We start from the raw sequence: 19,477 nt of genomic DNA, 5'->3' as shown, positions 1-19,477 counted from the left end.
TCCTTGAAGTGACTAGTAAATACGGGGAGTTAAGTGCACTTAGAAAGGGTAAGGGAATAATAGCATACAAGTTGGGAAAGTATATGCATGCTAGTAAGTAAAAATGCGGATCTTAAAATATGATACATCTACAAAGCTCTTTTTCTCCGAAATTTATTGGACAAAAATATCCCTTTTTTCAGAGAAACACATATTTCCAAAATGTGTATGGTACAGTAAATATAAAAATCGGTATAAACAAGTAAGGAATAGCTAAGTTCACCAGTAACCGATCATTTTATACTTTCACAGTTTGGAAGGCTCATAGGAATAGGAATATTTTTAGTTATTGGTAAAATTTTAAATAGGGGAAAGCGGACAAGGCTAAGAAGACCGACTACATCAACCTGTTCGCAATATTAAATAACCAATAATCAAGAATTTGTTTCCTCTACATTTTACGATAACACAGAAACATCATTTTTCCCGTAGAAATGCCATGTATATAGTTGCTAGTATATTTTCTGTCAGATTTCAGATTTTTTTAATATGAGAGCTGGAAATGTTGTCCGTTTTGGGGAAAATCTCTAATGAAGTATAAGTGTAAAATTTTGCTTCGATATTTTCATTGGTTCTTGATAGATATATTGTAAAAGAAAATAGTCTGTTAAATTATAAAATTATGATATATGGGAAAAAGGTGTGGTTGTGAACCGATTTTCCCCGATTTCCATTTGTAACATCAGGATGATCAGGATCAGAATATCAAGAGAATATTATTAGAATAGTATTAGTAAAAATTATTGAAAATGGTAGAGTATATTAGACATATTAGTGGCTTAGTTGTAGCACCTTATTGCTTTGCGGTTAATACAATTTAAGCGTAGCAATTATCCCATTTAGGTAATCTACAATACCAACTCTCTTAAGGTGTCAAGAAGCACGTGTACCAAAGTTTTTAAGATATTATATTTCACCTCAACTCAAATTTCAACTCTACTCGTTATCTTGATCACTTTGGAAGATATAACTTAAGAGTATTAAAACAGACCTCTAGGGTGATCAAAATTATTTTCCGAATTTGTTTTTAAATATCTATTGGTATTTGTTTTTAAGATCATAATTGACTCCAGTGATCTGAAGATCATGCGTCAACTGAATATTGAATAACTTTAGGATTCGACGAAATTTTCTTGCTAAGCTTATTGTATTGTTGATACTGACATCAAAGGCAGTGAAACTCTTTAGAACTTCGAAATTAACATTAAAATTTCATCTGAAAGTCAAGATCCAGATATGTTGACCTTTTGTTTTTTTGTCAAATTAGTTATTTTAGTTTTCAGTCACCTCTGTATCCCAAAGTAGTAGTACAAGAGAAGTCCTTAAGTTTTGTTCATAAATGCTCTTAGACTTACCCTGGAATAACTGAAAGCGCCGAAAAATAGAAAAATCAAGAGTACTTGAGCTGCGTATGTAGTCAGGCCCTCCAAGGCACCATAACCAACAGATTACATCCAAAAACTGGGCACAATAGACCGTAGGTCGCATTGCGATCCTCTAATAAATCTAACCTCCAATGCTTCCTCAACTAACATCCAGATTATTACTGTTGATTATTATACAAATCAAACGAATTTATTACTTATATATTTTCTGCAAGAACTTAGGCACTGAAAATCTAATATCTGCTTCAAAAATTGAATCGATAAAAAATGTATTCAACAAACTAAATTACACAAGAAACTACATTGAGAACAGCAAATATCTGTACAGGAGCTTAAATACTTAAAATCCTTTTAAATACACTAAAACCTTTACAACAGCAATAAATTGCTGAGACTTTAAAGTAAATAACAATATTGAGCTTGCGAAAACTTTTCATAATTCCAATGAAATGCAAAGCCCCAAGGCTTTGTTTGGCAAAGGGAAAAATATACAAGACTGGCAAATAAAAATATTTTATTATGAGCTCAGCAAGGAGATCAACAATTTTCGACTTTAAATTACTGGCGCACATACCAATGTGCAGCAGCAGCTTGTTAGTGGTTGTATGTAAGTGAGTATATGGTATGTACGTCGACTCATATACAATAAAGCTTCAAATGCGCAATCGAAATTTATTATACCCACACTGGCTGCGAACCTTTTCGTTCATTTCTTGTTTATTTCATAGAAAATAATTCAGTTATGTTTGCATTTGTATTAGACGCTTTGGCAGCTCAAGCAAAAACACACTTGTAATAAGTGTGGCTTCAACGCCTGTGGCAGGCTTTGCAAATTGGCAGCGGAGTGGTGGATAACTGGTGGATACGGAAGCTGGCCACAGCCGTTCTGGTTGGTTGTAGTTTCAAGTGGAATATTTTCTATTGCTGAAATTAAAATTTAGAGGTTATTTGAAAGGACTTGTTTGTTGGGAAAAATATTGAATTATTTTTCTTCCTACTTCCGAAAGCTTTTGAAAGCGACTAGGCCAAGTGGAAGGTGGTTTATTCGAATTTATTAAGATACAATTCTTAAATAAATGTCTTTAATTTTTTTTATTATCGAAATAATATTTATTATAAGTATGGGTATATAATATTCATTACTTAAGACCAAAACTTAAATCTAATTACATAGCTCTCTGGTTTGCAAGATTTTCTAATAAATATATTTATTTCTTTACAGTTTATAAATGGTTATCAACAATCTTTATACTGCTGATATCAATTCAGAGTAAAAATTAGCTCTATTTGACGTCCCAAAATTTGAATTTACAACGTACTCTACTGACTACCAACATTTGTATGACACGGCGTATACGTAACATTTGAAGAGTTGTTATACCGAGCTGCTGAAAACCGATAATTCGCAGGCAAACAGTTAAATAAACAGCTTCGAATCGTAAAATTATGTCCTAGAGCAGAGCAATCCAAATAAAACCGAAATTTGAACGAAATCTGAGGCAAATTAAAGGCGTTATTACACGCAGTTACACAAAACTAACGCTGATTGCGCGGCATATGAGTCATGCTAAACCCAACAACTGCTTAACAAATTCCAACAGCAACACTATTTATAACAGCAATATGCAAAAACAACTACAATCAGCACAAAACACCGATTAGTGGCTGCAAAAGGTGTGTCACACTCGCTCGTGCCGTTATTATTGCATAATATCCGCCTCAACAACAGCAAGGACACCAAAAAACAGAAACAAAAAATAACAACAACAACAACATCAGCTGTAAATCTGTGTGTGTGAAAATATGAAAATGAAAGCCAAACATAAAACGTGTGTTGTGGCGGCTGCGGCGGCGGCGACCGGCGTTGGTGTCGGCGCTGGTGAGAAAATGAAATCGGTGATATTGTATCCATATGGACCGCTAACGGGGACAGGATGTTGTCGCATGCTACATGCGAAAAATTTGGCGTTAACAAGTGCGATTTACACAATTGTGAGTATAATTTGAAAGCGAAAGCGAGTAAATGCAAAAAAAAAAGGAATGAACGCAGCACAAGCTAAAAATAAAAATTCAAATGTGCGCTGAAACAAAGTAAGGAAATTAAGTATGCTTGAGTGATGTGTGAAAAGGGGGAAAGTGAAAGGGAGCGTTTGAAATTTCGTTAAACTTAGCGTTGTTAGGGTGCAGTACGAGGGTTGATAAAAATAATTTTAGGGTGGTATGTCATAGACTTGATTTAAAATTAGTTCCATATTACTGTGATATCCATCCACAGTCGAACTGTTCGTCGAACCAGTCTTACATTTGCCCACTAACGAGTATGAACATTTCTTGCGAATATCATTTGTATAAACGAGTAATCATGTCAGCGTTTTCTCTCTTATCAAATTTTCCACAAATGATTTTCGGGTGAATATTGCCATCTATTGTCAAATATATTCGCCCGAACATAGGCAAGATAGAAAATGTTCTATTTTTTGAACTATAAACGTCGAACACAATATTTGAATACTGCTGGCAACGATGGAAATTTTGAAGAAAGAAACAAATTCTTCGAAAAATCGACTGTGGATGGGTTGCTTAATGGATGCTTGAATTCACAGTTTTTTGAGATCGAGTTGGGCTATGAATATCATCGATTGAAAAATGTGCACTTTTTCTGCAATTCACAATACCGGGTCTAAGAATTGACCACTTTTGTAACTTTTAGAAAAATTTCGGTAGGGACTAGAAAGTAGAAATGTATTTCGTAATATATAATACTTGAATGAGGGATTTCTTTAAACACTCGCAACATGTTGCAAAAAATATAATAGTTTTGTTCACCTAACGGTTTCTTGTAACACCTAAAACTAAATGAGTGAGATATAGTGTTATACACATGTACTCAAGTAATTAGGGTGAGGAGTAGAGTCGCCGAAATTGGACTTTTCAAGGCCCCGCATAACGAACAAGAGGACCTCAATTCTTATGTTTTCACTTAAAATCGATAAAAAATGGAATATTAGCCTCAATGTAGGCAATGTTTGCGAGTTAAATGTAGTTCTGTATTGCTGTATAAAGTATACAGTTAGAATTCTGATCAATAAAAGGGACGCAAATTGGTTTAAAAGAATTTCAAGAACACTTTTAAAGCTTTGGTTAATGCCCAAAATCCTCATATATCTGAAGTAAATTAAAAAAAAATTGTGAATTTATTTAAGGGTTAAGACTGGCAAAATGAAAAGAATTTGAGTAGCTGCAATAATGAGATGAACAGTTGATTGAGCCGTCTACTCTTCAGAGTATCTAGAGACCAACAGTAATGGTACTTGTCCTTGACTAAAAATTTGATGAAAATAGCATATGGTTCCACTACATGTGCATCGAATCTTAGCGATCTAGCAACCACCGGCTCTCTAACTAGACAACTAGACAGAGTCTATAGAAAAGAATGGTCCATTGAATGTTTTTTTTTATGATTCTACCTTTTTCATACGAACCCAGCAATGTTTAAACTAAACTCCATATTCAATATATGAAGATCAGAGTTCAGATTTTTTCTTGAGGAATCATTTTAACTCTTCCTTCTTGCTTGCCCGGCTTGGATCTAACATATTCAGAAATCCATATGAATAACTGGAGTATAAATAAATATGGTCAATGATCATTGCTGATAAATTTGATCTGACTATAGGGTTTTTCTGGATTCTCAAAGCACTTGTCTTAAGAAGTACAGGCGTAATCCCTATTTTATAAAACTGATCATACATCCGAACAATACATGCGGGAAATTGCAAATTCCGCGCAGTTATTATCCTTATAACATAACAATTATAAAACAATATTCCCCTAAATTTAATAGATAGAAACGATTCTTCTCCACATGGTTCAAGCAGCTCACGACTTCCGGTTTTAGACCAAGTATCCTCTGGGTAGCCAACAGACATCCGTTTGAAGGCGAGCTAAAGTGAGAAGGCGAAGCCCGCTTATGCGGTTGTGCGTCGGGCTTGGGACCCACCACATAAAAACGAAGTACCAATGAAAAATCTACGAAAGCCTCGGATGAGACACCCCCATTTTGATGACGACCCCTGCAAACGTTTTAAGGATAATGATTTAAGGGCATGCACCTGGAATGTCCGGACCCTTAATTGGGAAGGTGCCTCTGCCCAGTTGGTTGATGTCCTCATACGACTCAAGGCTGACATCACCGCCATCCCAGAAGTGCGATGGACGGGACAAGGACGGAAGAAGGTGGGTCCTTGTGACATCTACTACAGCGGCCATATAAAGGAGCGCAAATTTGGTGTTGGATTTGTGGTGGGAGAGAGACTCCGTCGCAGAGTCCTGGCATTCACCCCGGTGGATGAACGTCTTGCTCTCTGAGAGCACTCATCAGCATCTCGGTATAAGGGAACTGTGGAACGGAATCTCAAACTCAATGCGTACCGCTGCAGCCGAAACAATTGGTTTTCGTCAACGACAAAAAACAAGCTGGTACAATGAGGAGTGCCGTCTCGCAGCAGAGAGAAAACGGACTGCCTACCTCGCAACGTTGCAAACGACCACAACACGTGCGGGATGGGATAGATATCGAGAGCTTAAGAGGGAAGCGAGACGCATCTGCAGACAAAAAAAGAAAGAGGCCGAAATGCGTGAGTACGAAGAGCTTGAGAAGCTGGCAGACAGAGAGAATGCTCGAAAATTTTATGAAAAAATGAAGCGACTTAACGAAGGTTTCAAGACCGGAGCATCCTCATGTAGAGACCAAGATGGTAATCTGGTAACCGTTGTCCAGGGCATACTGGGATTATGGAGGGAACACTTCTCCGACCTGCTGAATGACAGTGAGAGTACAACACCAGGAGATGGTGAACCCGATCCCCCAATCGATGACGATGGAACAGATGTTCCATTACCCGACCATGAAGAAATTCGAATAGCAATTACCCGCTTGAAGAACAACAAAGCAGCGGGGGCCGATAGATTACCGGCAGAACTATTCAAATACGGCGGCGAAGAACTGATAAGGTGCATGCATCAGCTTCTTTGCAGAATATGGTCGGAAGAAAGCATGCCTGACGATTGGAATCTCAGTGTGCTCTGCCCAATCCATAAGAAGGGAGACCCCACAATCTGCGCCAACTACCGTGGTATAAGTCTCCTCAATATTGCATATAAGGTTTTGTCGAGCGTACTGTATGAAAGACTAAAGCCCACCGTCAACAAACTGATTGGACCTTATCAGTGTGGCTTTAGACCTGGAAAATCGATAACTGACCAGAAATTCACCATGCGCCAAATTTTGGAGACGACCCGTGAAAAGAGGATCGACACACACCACCTTTTTGTCGATTTTAAAGCTGCTTTTGACAGCACGAAAAGGAGCTTCCTTTATGCCGCGATGTCTGAATCTGGTATCCCCGCAAAACTAATACGGCTGTGTAAGTTGACGTTGAGCAACACCAAAAGCTCCGTCATGATTGGGAAGGACCTCTCCGAGTCCTTCGATACCAAACGAGGTTTCAGACAAGGTGACTCACTATCGTGCGACTTCTTTAACCTGATGCTGGAAAAAATTATAAGAGCATCAGAGCTCAATAGAGAAGGTACAATCTTCTACAAGAGTGTACAGCTCCTGGCGTACGCCGATGATATTGATATCATCGGAAGCAACAACCGCGCCGTTTGTTCTGCTTTTTCCCGCATGGATAAGGAGGCGAAGCGAATAGGTCTGGAGGTGAATGAGGACAAGACGAAATATCTCCTGTCATCAAACAAACAGTCGGCGCATTCGCGTATTGGCTCCCACGTCACTGTTGACAGTCATAACTTCGAGGTCGTAGATAATTTCGTATATCTGGGAACAGGTGCCAACAGGTGCTACTTTGGACTGACTGACTCTACAAGTCGCTTATCATTCCCGTCCTGCTTTACGGTGCAGAAGCTTGGACGATGTCAACATCAGATGAGACGACACTAGGAGTTTTCGAGAGAAAAATTTTGCGCAAGATTTATGGTCCTCAGAACATTGGCAACGTTGGCGAATACCGCAGACGATGGAACGATGAGCTGTACGAGTCAGCGGCTACGCTGGCTAGGTCATGTTGTCCGAATGGACTTAAACACTCCAGCCCTGAAAGTGTTCGATGCTGTACTCGCCGGAGGAAGCCGAGGAAGGGGAAGGCCTTCACTCCGTTGGAGGGACCAGGTGGAGAGCGACCTGGTTACACTTGGGATCTCCAACTGGCGCCGAACTGCGAAGGAGAGAGAGAGGTGGCGCACTATCGTCGATTGGGCTATAACCGGCTAAACGGTTGCAACGCCAATCACATACATACAAATTTAATATTTATAATTCTCAGCTACAAAACGCAAAATCCGCACCACCTTAGTAAGCACAAATCAACTTACACATATATAGTATATTTGCAAGCTCGCTGTTGCGCCACTGCGTGACATTGTGCCGCATTACAAATAAGCAAAACAAAAAAGAATTGTACAAAGAGGCAAACAGCGAAATAAAATCACGCATACGCCCCGCTGGCCCGACTAGTGCGCGTAAATGGCATTAAAAATTAAATTAAATTTGTACGCCTTAATACGTGTGGCATGCGGTGTGTGGCATGCATGTATGGTAGCTGACAAATATGTATTTCCATATTTTGTAGACATGCAGTGCGAGGCAAAAACAATAATCTACACATAAATATGCGATTGTGTGTGTCTGAATGTGTGCGGCATACAATGGCACTGTTGCATTTTACACGTGATTTTTGGTTTAATTTTATTATTTAATTTTCATTTTTATTACGGCCTCATACGGCAGTCATGTTGCCAGTCGGCTTTGTTTTGATATGTGCATAATTTTGACATATTTATTTAAGCCGTTGCGTAATTGGAGCGTGTCACAACTACTGAGCTTATTTTAATGCTGACGCCTTTTAAATCTGCTTTAAATATATTTACTGAATATCTTTTTTTAATAGCATTATGGGAAAGCTTGCATTTCGAGTTATTTCAATAAAAAATGTGTAATTTATTTGTAAAACACACTTTAAATATTATAAACATATAAATAAATTTTGCACTAGGTAATTTGTATCTAATCTTATTAAATGCTTTATATCTTGAATTCTAGAATTTTAAATAAAAATAAGGGTGTAGGTGTCAGTAACTATCCCATTTTATTTGCGAGCTCAACTGCAGAACGGTCGAGCTTAACTTCCCGGCCACAGGAATATTTTCGGTCACGAAAAGGTAGACGATTTGGAAAAGGCAGCAGCTTTTCTAAATGAATCCGGGGCAGAGTAGATACCATGCCCGCTAGGTTAGATCAGGAGAGAGATCAATACACAATTTGAAGAATTTGCTGAGAACAGATGAAAATATACAGCCAAATGCAAAACAACTAAAAAGAAAAGTTTTTCCGGACTTACAGCTACTGGCATTGGGAATTTGGAGTACACGCGATGAAAATGGACATTTGCCGCGTCTGCGAAATCGAAGATAATAAGGATAAAATTTTCCACTTTCTCTGTGAATGCCCAGCCTTATCAGAGATCCGACACAGTATACTTGTTATCCATCAGGCAACAAACTTTGAATGAATGTCTACCAAATAGTATAATTAATGCTGCACTCCTACCTACCTACCTAACTTCAAATGCTTTGATTTTTATTGGTAACGCTTCTTCGTCTGCTTCTTAGACATGATTTCCAAATCGTCAGTCGTCGTTTATCCGCTTTTGAACCCCTAAAACATTTAGATAAAATTTATAAATTGTGATTAGCTTTCCCTAACTAAGTTTTCCCATGAATGATCTCATACAAAATAATTTATTGGACTGGAATACTATATAATGAAATTTTGGAAGAAAGTTACGCCAAATCAAAAAATGGCAGTTATCTTTAAAACTGATGTAATTGAAATGAACGCGTTTCAGAGACAAAGTCAGTTGCTGATCGAAGTCAACAACATTATAAGATTCATAGTTACTTTCGGTGCTTAGAAATCCATCGGAAGTTTAGCTTGCTTTGCAGTGGAACTACTCCAGTTCTTCAGTTTGAGAACTAGAGTAAAGTTTGAAGAAAGATACTTTATGGTACAAAGTTTATTTTCACTGATGTCCCAATGACCCAATTTTTCAAGGAAATTGTATCAGCTAAAGGCAAATCTACTAACCAAGCTCCAATTATATTTTTATCATAGATGAAAGTTAAACTTAGTCGAGAAATAGATGCCATCGTGCTCTCTATTATTGCAATTATTTCAAGGCTAGCTGAACTACTATTTTATTTTCTATATAGATAATAAATTTATTCGGTCAAAGTTTAGACCACACTGAGAACCTTCATATTACTAGAACACTTTGTCTACGAATCGATGACCAGAAAAACAGAAAAGTGTTAAGCTCCCGTTACGGTAGTGCGACAAAATATTATATTAGTAAGAGTCTCAGTGGACTCATTCAGTGATCTTTAGAATACAAAAATTCTCACATAAAAGATATATACCGTGAAATTATTGCGTTAAGTTCTGCTATAAGGTCCATTTTGATATTCAAGCTTTTGATATTCAAGTGTTTTAAATCTAGAAAAGCAAACAATTTCTTCATGTCCTGTAGATAACGTAACTTAAACTTTTATGTTTTTTTCTTTTTAAACCAACTTAAAGAAATATTTCAATTACTCAGTCACATTTCACATTTGTCTTGAAGCGCCTCCTTGAACTCACATGCTACAAAATATACACATAACTCGCGTGCTTTCGCCGTCATGTGCCGCTATGTGCTCGTCAGAGCAGTTGTAACAGCTCGTTTGAAGATACATACATATTCATACGAGTCATAAATAAGCGAGCATGTGCTTTTATAGTCAAATATATTTACATCTACGTGATTTGCATATGTGTGTTCAATAATTTATGGCTCATTGTGATACGTTAATTACATTAATGACATCAATTATACTAATTAAGTGTATTAAAAAAGCGAGTTATAAATTATTTTCCATTTTTTTCGCACACTTCTACGCACTCTTCACTGGCACTTTCGCTTGCTTTGTGCACTGCAATCGGTAATTATTTGGAATAAAGCGATAAATGTATGTGTGCTGAGCGTGCTGGGCGTATGAGTGACTTATATGACCGTTATGTTGTGAGTGCATTTAATGATACATTAATAAATTGCTGCAATTATTCATTGTAGTGACAAGAACCGCACAGAGTGTTGTGTATATTTATTTTGTTTTGTTGTTTTCATTCGCAGAATATGTCACTTTTAATTGTTTTGATTTACTCTTGGCGGATAAACGTGAATATGCGGAAGGCGGAGTCGTTGGAGGATGTCTACTATGGTGAGTATATACATAAGTTCAAATATATACAAGTATGTAAATTTATAAAAATATCACTGAACCGTTGAAGTAATGAAGAGATAAAGGTTAAAATCACATTTTATGTTATCTCGTGTACTGAACTCAGCTGACACTACAAACATGTTTATTTACTTAACCTTTGACAGCGTAAAAAAATTAATACGCTTTCATGATCATAAAAATCCACAACAACAATATACATACATATATGTCGAAGAATATATGTAGATGTCCTCACAATTGTATGTACTAAGCGCCTTTGGTCTTTTAGGCTCTAATTCTCACACAAGTGAAGCGGTAAGCGGAAGCTAAGCAGCTATCAGTTAAGTTTGTGTAATCCGATTGTCAATTTATATGCGATATTCATTTGTGAGCTGCCCTTTGGTGAAATAATGTCCGCATTACTTGACCGACAGCTGGCTTGATAAACTTGTTAAGCCATGCCCGCAACTTGTGTGTGACCATTATTGTCAAGAGGTACAGCAAACTTAATGTTAAGTACAAATAAAAGACTTAAAACTGTTGTTGTATTTCTAGATTTACTCTTTAATTGCGTTGTTCTGAAAATTTGATAAAGGAACCTTAATGGTTATTTGCAAAAAGCATAAAGCAAAAGAGTTAGATCATTTGTTGGTTGTTTGAATAGAAAGGATGGTAAGACAATTAATTGCTTGCAGTAATTGTAAGAAATTATAATTTGATGCACTCTGGATGATATTCTAAAGAAATTAGGGTTATGTGCAAATAAAAGATTTCTTCATTCCCTTCACATTTCAAATATTTTCTTCAAACTTATGCCTAACTACTTTCTAAAGTGAGATTATTCCATTCGAAATACTCATCTGGCATTAAATCAGTTCCTATAATTGATTAATTTTATTACTTTCAATAACATAAGAATTTTTTATTAATTTGTCCCATATAAATAAATAACATGATCTGAATGAAATAAAGAGTTTTAAATAGTTTATAACCATTATTTCACGAGTATACATATGCAATAAACACTTAATGGAACTCTTTGATTTATGACCCTCTTACAGAAAATCCCTGTCGATTACTGTATTGTCGAGATCTATCTTTAAGGGACTCGTATACTCACCGCTTTACCATGAAATTTTTCCACAAAGAACTTGTCATGTACCATGCCATACCCTAAGTCCGGCACTTGAAAACTTACATAATCACAGCTCTATTAATATTGTTCGTTCCACTCCAGTTCATCATACCGAAGTAAATGAAATAATTTAATGTTAATTTTCAAAACATTTCGAATTTTACACATCTCTGATGGTGTGTTTATAGTTGGGTTCACAAAAATAGTAGTGCCCATTTATGTAAGCGAAAAACTATTGGCTTTTAAGGGGTTATATACAGTTCGAATTTTCAAAAAATCGATTTTTTTTTATTTCATTTTCTTAATGTACATATATTTAAGAATATACACAGAAAATTTCATATCGTTCCGGTGAATATTTTCAAAGTTACAAGCAAATGAAAAATTTGAAAAGGCGTTTCAGAGTACTTTTAAGTACAAGGTCCAAACTTTAAACGCGTTTTTCTCAAAATGGTGTTTTCAAAGTCGGTGACCAACATTACTCGAAAACGGCTAGACCGATTGGTCACGACCTTCTTAAATATATTTTTTAGTAATTAATCGTAAATTTTTTCTCTCCGATAAATATTTTTTTTTTTATAAACAATTTAAGGCCGAAATTTCGGTGAAAAATCGATTTTTTTTTTTTTGAGAAACCGCCATTTTGTCAAAAAATTTTATTTTGCTTATTCCTTCGATTAATTACTAGATTTAACATTATTTTAATGAAATCTGTTTGGTTTTTTAATTTCGGTTGATCCAGTTCCGAGATATAGTGGTCACCGCAAAACGTCTTTTTTGAGAGGAGCTTCTGGAGATCAGTTGTAGCTCTTTTTCAAATAAATATTTTTACTAAAACTAAGTCTTAAAATACAGTTAAAAGATACCACAATATGTGTATAAATTTTTGGATCAATAAATTAAAAAGTTTTCTCAGAAAAAATTCTAGAAAATTCACTTTTTTTCGGCCGTCTAACTGTATATAACCCCTTAAGAGAAATAAGTGTAATTCAATTATAAATAAACTTTTGTCGGTTTCTACAATAAACTCAAATATCTACATATGCAATTTATCTATATATATCAGTGGTCGGCACTGCTTGGCACAATTGTGCAGACTTCACATCACACGTACGCTTACGCTCTATCATTCAGTCATTGTCGAACAAGCAACGAATGAACACCGCGCATGGCTGTGGCACTTTGCATAAGTGCCCTGCGCGAAATGCCTTACTGTTATGAATGTTGTTTGATGTTTTATTTAATTTAAGGTTTTAAGCTATTTAAAGGCAGTAAAGTTAAGGCTTTTATGATCTAATATATTTGTTTTAATAATAAAATAACTAAAATGAAGAAACTAGCACCAAAATGCATGTTTTATGAAAAAATTTAAAACATTCTCAAAATGTAAGGCTCCAGAGTTCTCTCTGGGTATCTTTATTTTCGTGGTCACCAACACAGTCGCAATTCCTCTCGTGCCGACCACTGATATACATATATATAACTATTATAAAGAGCAAAGATTTGTATGTATGTTTGTATGGAATAAACTCGAAAACTACTGTGCCGATTTCAAAAATTCTTTCACCATTGAAAAGCTACATTCACTTCGAGTAACATCGGCTAAATTTTTTTCAAAATCAGAGAGAAAGACTAGAGGTCGTAATCAAGTTTTAGCTCATTGCAAATATAATATAATTTCATGTTCGAATTTTCCTCATTTTACTATTTTAAAATTAACCCACACAAGAAACTGGAAAGTTCATACATATGTATGGGAGAATATGTAAAAACTTATAACTTTTGAAATGTTTGTTTAAACCCGTGAGAAGCCGGAGCGGTCTGCTAGTTATTTATATAATTGTTTGGGATCTTTGTGATATTATTGTGTCTATAAACTATACAGGGGGATGGAGTCATATGTAGAAGTTCACGCAAGTGAGGAAAGTTTCTGATTGCCATTCACTTGGGAGTGGCCAGGAACGATTCTTTTGCATATGACTCATGCAGCTCACGACTTCCGGTTTTAGACCAAGTATCCCCTGGGTAGCTAACAGACATCCGTTTGGAGGCGAGCTAAAGTGATAAGGCGAAGCCCGCTTTTGCGGTTGTGCGTAGGGCTTGGGACCCACCACATAAAATAAAAACTCCCCAATGAAAACAAACACCGAGCCTCGGATGAGAAACCCCCCTTTTGATGACGACCCCTGCAAACGTACCAAGGATCATGATCCCAACGGAAGAGAAGGACGATGTGATCAAAGATGCTTTCTATGAGCTCCTAGAAAGCACCTATGAGCGCTGCCCTGCCACGATGTCAAAATCGTGCTTGGCGATTTTAACGCAAGGGTGGGTAAAGAAGGTGTCTTTGGCACAACAGTCGGAAAATTCAGCCTCCATGACGAAACATCGCCAAACGGCCTGAGGCTGATCGACTTCGCTGGGGCCCGAAATATGGTTGTCTGTAGTACCAGATTCCAGCATAAAAAAAATTCATCAAGCAACGTGGCTGTCCCCTGATCGAAACACGCTCAATCAAATCGATCACGTTGTGATAGACGGAAGACATGTCTCCAGTGTTTTAGACGTGCGTACGCTCCGAGGACCAAACATTGACTCGGACCATTATCTAGTAGCAGCAAAGATACACACTCGCCTCTGTGCAGCAAAGAACACCCGTCAACAAACACAAGGAAGGTTCGACGTCGAAAAGCTGCAATCACAACCGACAGCCGAACGATTTTCTACTCGACTTGCACTCCTGCTCTCTGAGAGCACTCATCAGCATCTCGATATAAGGGAGCTGTGGAACGGCATCTCAAACTCATTGCATACCGCTGCAGCCGAAACAATTGGTCTCCGGCAACGCCAAAAAACCAGTTGGTACGATGAGAATTGTTTGTTCCGCAGTGGAGAGAAAACAGACTCGCAACGTTGCGATCGACCACAGAGCTAAATAGAGAGGGTACAATCTTCTACAAGAGTGTACAGCTAGCTCCTGGCGTATGCCGATGATATTGATATCATCGGAAGCAACAACCGCGCCGTTTGTTCTGCGTTTTCCAGACTAGATAAAGAAGCGAAGCGTATGGGTCTGGTGGTGAATGAGGACAAGACGAAATATCTCCTGTCATCAAACAAACAGTCAGTGCACTTGCGTCTTGGCTCCCAGTCCCAAGTTGACAGTCATAACTTTGAAGTTGTAGATAATTTCGTGTATCTGGGAACCAGCATTAACAACACCAACAATGTCAGCCTTGAAATCCAACGCAGAATCACTCTTGCCAACAGGTGCTACTTTGGACTGAGTAGGCAATTGAAAAGTAAAGTCCTCTCTCGACGAACCAAAATCAAACTCTATAAGTCGCTCATTATTCCCGTCCTGATGTATGGCGCTGAAGCGTAGACGATGACAACATCCGATGAGACAACTCTTGGGGTTTTCGAGAGAAAGGTTTTGCGCAAGATTTATGATCCTCTAAACATTGGCAACGGCGAATACCGCAGACGATTTATACGACGACATTGACATAGTTCAACGAATAAAAAGACAGCGGCTACGCTGGCTAGGTCATGTTGTACGGATGGGAAAAAACACTCCAGCTCTGAAAGTATTCGATGCAGTACCCGCTGAAGGAAGCCGCGGAAGAGGACGACCTCCACTCCGGTGGAAAGACCAAGTGCAAAGTGACCTGGCATCACTTGGTGTTTCCAGTTGGCGCCAAAAAGCAAAAAGGAGGAATGAGTGGCGCGCTCTGGTGGATTCTGCTATAATCGCTTAAAGCGGTTCCTACGCCAAATATATATATATATAAACTATACATATCTATGAGCTGAGGTAGTTTGCTTATTATTCCATCGTTCCAGAATTCTGAAAATGAATTGCAAAGCTACTGTCCTTGTGTGTCTTTATCAGTATCTGTCATTAGTTTGAAGCGTAAACAACAACAGTGTTTAGTGAAATAAAATATATGCCCAAAGAAGTATTTTTGCAGGGAGTTATTCTTAATTACTTCAATATGAAGAAAACCCCTGCCGAACGCCATAGTATTATGGAAGTTTGGTGGACGTTTAAGGTGAACGTGCTCTACATAAGCGAACATGCCAAAGCTGGTTTGTACTATTTAAAAGTGGTGATTTTAGCTTGGAAGACGAAGAACTTCCTGGGCGGCCAAAAAAGTTGGATGTGGAAACACAAGATGACCTGGCAGAATCTTTAAGAGCCACTCAAAGAACTATTTCAAAGAGGCGTTGAAACACGATTTTGCATGTCAGAAATGCTGCTTGCACGCCACAAAAAGCCTTTTTTATCGGATTGATGAAAAATGGATTCATTAAGACAAACACAAACGAAAAAATCATATGTGAAACATGGTCAACCAGCCAAATGGCAAGTTTTGACCCACACGCCTTATGACTCAGACCTCGCCCTTCTGTGTACAATTTGTTCCGTTCGACGCCGGCACACGATTCACATCAAAATAGGGTAGCAAAAATTGGCTTGATTCGTTCTTGTTCGTCACGCCGGCGCAGTTCTTTCGAAATGGAATCAACCAATTGGCAGAAAGATAAAAAATACTCAAATATCCTTCAGTTGGGCGGTACTTTGAATATTGTTTTTCCTAAATAAACGCACAAATTTTGAAAAAAAGCACGAATATTCATAGTTTAGGACGTAATATATAAAGTATGCAAATATGGACCACCAATCTTTTTTTGGTGTATAATTCACCAAATACATGCTGTATTATTGCAATTTATTTGCTTAACACAATTAGTTTTCATTTATTTTTTTTTGTGAAACAATAACTCCAAACGCAAAATATATTATAAACAGAAAAACACACTAGTCCATATTAGCCTCTACCGTGGTAGCCCATATTCCACTAAACATGTGCTGGGGATATAACTGAGTTTAATTACAATCCTAACTATATTTATTAAACTCTAATCATTAAAAAATAGAAAAAAGTATTTATTAAACACACGTTATTTGTCAATTTAACAACTAGAATTCAAGATAACAGGGTGGTCCATATAACCCACGAGGTCCATATTTCCATATTTACCACCTTCAATCTAGTAAAAATAATATAAGAAATATAAGAAAGGTGAGAAGTTTACTCAAACTTATTCGAAAAGATATCAAATAAAATATTTCTTCTAGAAAATAATAATCCTTTATAATAACAAATTTAAATTACTTATTTTTCAGGTGTTCAAATAGCATATTTCGCCATTATCGGCACACAAATGTCCATGATAGTGTTGAGTGTTATGCTGATATTCGGAATTTATAAGGTAAGTGAGTTAACTTGTTCAACTTGTGATAAAATATTGACTTTAAAGTGCATTTTAGAACCAGTTACCATCACCATTTAAGCCTACACTTCACTAAGCTAAGCACATAATCCTTATTTCGAAAGAAAATCAAAATATTTTTCAACCTCTACGAACAGTTGAATTACTTAAGACTCACATACACTAAAATCCAAGCATAATAACCCATTTATTCCGACGCATAAGCAAGCATTCACACGAATTTCACGCCTAAAATCCGATCAAATAAAGCGAAACACGTGTAGACAACAAACACGCCCACCAACAACAACCACAACAGCAATACATAACCGCTGGCTAGCAAACGCACCGTGAAATATGCGTGTGAGTGTGTGTGTGAAAAGCCAAGCAAATGTTTACAATTTCAAGGACACACACGCACACCCATAGATGATTACACTGAAAAAAGTGGTATAAGCCAGTGTGAGACGTGAGATGTGAAAGCCGAAAAAGAAAGCTAGCAAGGGCTGGCTATATGTCACAAGCAAATGCCAAATGCATGACAGCTTATTTGAATGCCAATGTCGACGCTCATAAACACATACACCCATACAAACACTCAAAGTGCAAAATATGTCACACCAATAATACAAGTGTGTGTGCGCAGTCGGATTTGCCTGAGCCTTTGCCCTCTGCTGCATGTGTGTATTTAATGTGTGCGTGTGAGCAAATATATGATATTATATGATTTTCGAAAAATGCCCAAAATGTATAAAAGCAATGCCAAATGTTGCTATTCAAATTGCATGAATGACTTTTACAGTATTCACACAACACAAACAGTTCATAAAAGAAATGCGAGCACTTCATGGCTGTCAATACACAAATATCTACATATAGACATACACATACACACTTACAATCATATTTATATGTATGTATATATGGCATGTAGTTGCCTTTAAAAAGCAGCAAAGTGGCTAAAGGCGTTTTATTTATTTTTTCACACTCACACATTTTGCGCTTTTGCTATGACTTTGCTTTCGTTAAAGTTGAAGTGCCAATGTTGATGATTATTGACGATAATGAAAATGCAAATTTCTTTCAAAAACTTAAATATTTATGCATGCGATGATGACAACGATGATGATGACTTGTGTTGTAGCAACAACTTTTGTCGTAAAGTTGTTGGCAAAGCAGATTTTGTGCAAAATTTCTAATGAAAGTAAAACCTTAAATTTTGCATTATATGTAAAAATGACACAACCCAAAATTTTCCAAATTATTTTATTCCCCCACATTAGTCACTGTACACATCTCGATGTCATCGTGTAATTTCAATGCAGAAAAGTGCCTTTATTAACCTCGCCACTTCCTCCCCACCTGAAGAGCATTAATTTGAGTTATTCCGTTAGTTTTTCTCTTAGTTTAAAATAATTTATGTATTTAAGTAAATTAGTTGTGTTGAAAAAATAGTTTCATGAAATGCAAAAAATTTAAAATTATAATTTCATTCTTTAAAATATAGGTCCAAATTTGGAAAATATAATAGGTATATGGAAATATATTTTTCAAGGCTTCTTAGTAAATAATTTATTTAAAACAAGTAAGGAAAGGCTAAGTTCGGGTGCAACCGAACATTTTATACTCTCGCAATTTATTGCTATATTTTTATCAGAGTGTCAAGAAAATATTATATATTTCGAATTTCATTGAAATCCGTCGAATACTTCCTGAGATATGGTTTTTGATCCATAAGTGGGTGATGCCATGCCTATTTTCCATTTTGTAAAAAAATCTGAGTGCAGCTTCCTTCTGATATTATTTCTGTGAAATTTAGCGTTTCTGACGTTTTTCGTTAGTATGTTAACCCACTTTTAGTAATTTTCAACCTAATCTTGTATGGGAGGTGTGCGTGGTTATTATCCGATTTCAACTATTTTCATGGAGTGCGGTGGGGCACGTAGGAAAACCAACTGCAGAAAGTTTGGTTTATATAGCTTTATTGGTTTGCGAGATATATACAAATAACCGATTTGAGGGCGGGGCCACGCTCACTTCCCCAAAAAAATTACATCCAAATATGCCCCTTCCTGGTGGGATCGTTTGTTCCAAATATTACTTTTATAACATTATTTATGGCTTAGTTATGACACTTTATAGGTTTTTGGTTTTCGCCATTTTGTGGGCGTGGCAATTGTCCGATTTTGCCCAAGAATACGTGTTCCAAGTTTCGTTAAGATATCTCAATTTTTACTCAAGTTATCCGTCGGACAGACGGACGGACGGACGGACGGACGGACAGACAGACATCCGG

The 19,477-nt window shown here is 37.0% G+C and overlaps 1 protein-coding gene across 2 annotated transcripts in view; it reads left to right on the top strand.

Moving 5' to 3' along the window:
• Positions 1-19,477, top strand: part of LOC105214585 (uncharacterized) — a 147,999-nt gene that overhangs the window by 78,683 nt on the left and 49,839 nt on the right. For both annotated transcript variants that reach the window (XM_054229167.1, XM_054229166.1), the window contains exons 3-5: positions 2,647-3,416; positions 10,676-10,763; positions 17,096-17,181. In XM_054229167.1, the coding sequence (XP_054085142.1) occupies positions 3,228-3,416; positions 10,676-10,763; positions 17,096-17,181 (363 nt within the window). In that variant the 5' untranslated portion in view covers positions 2,647-3,227. The remainder of the gene's footprint in view (positions 1-2,646; positions 3,417-10,675; positions 10,764-17,095; positions 17,182-19,477) is intronic.

The sequence above is a fragment of the Zeugodacus cucurbitae genome, chromosome 4, assembly GCF_028554725.1.
Source record: "Zeugodacus cucurbitae isolate PBARC_wt_2022May chromosome 4, idZeuCucr1.2, whole genome shotgun sequence".
In the NCBI taxonomy this organism is placed as follows: Eukaryota; Metazoa; Arthropoda; class Insecta; order Diptera; family Tephritidae; genus Zeugodacus; species Zeugodacus cucurbitae.
This window is presented reverse-complemented; position numbering and strand designations above follow the sequence as displayed.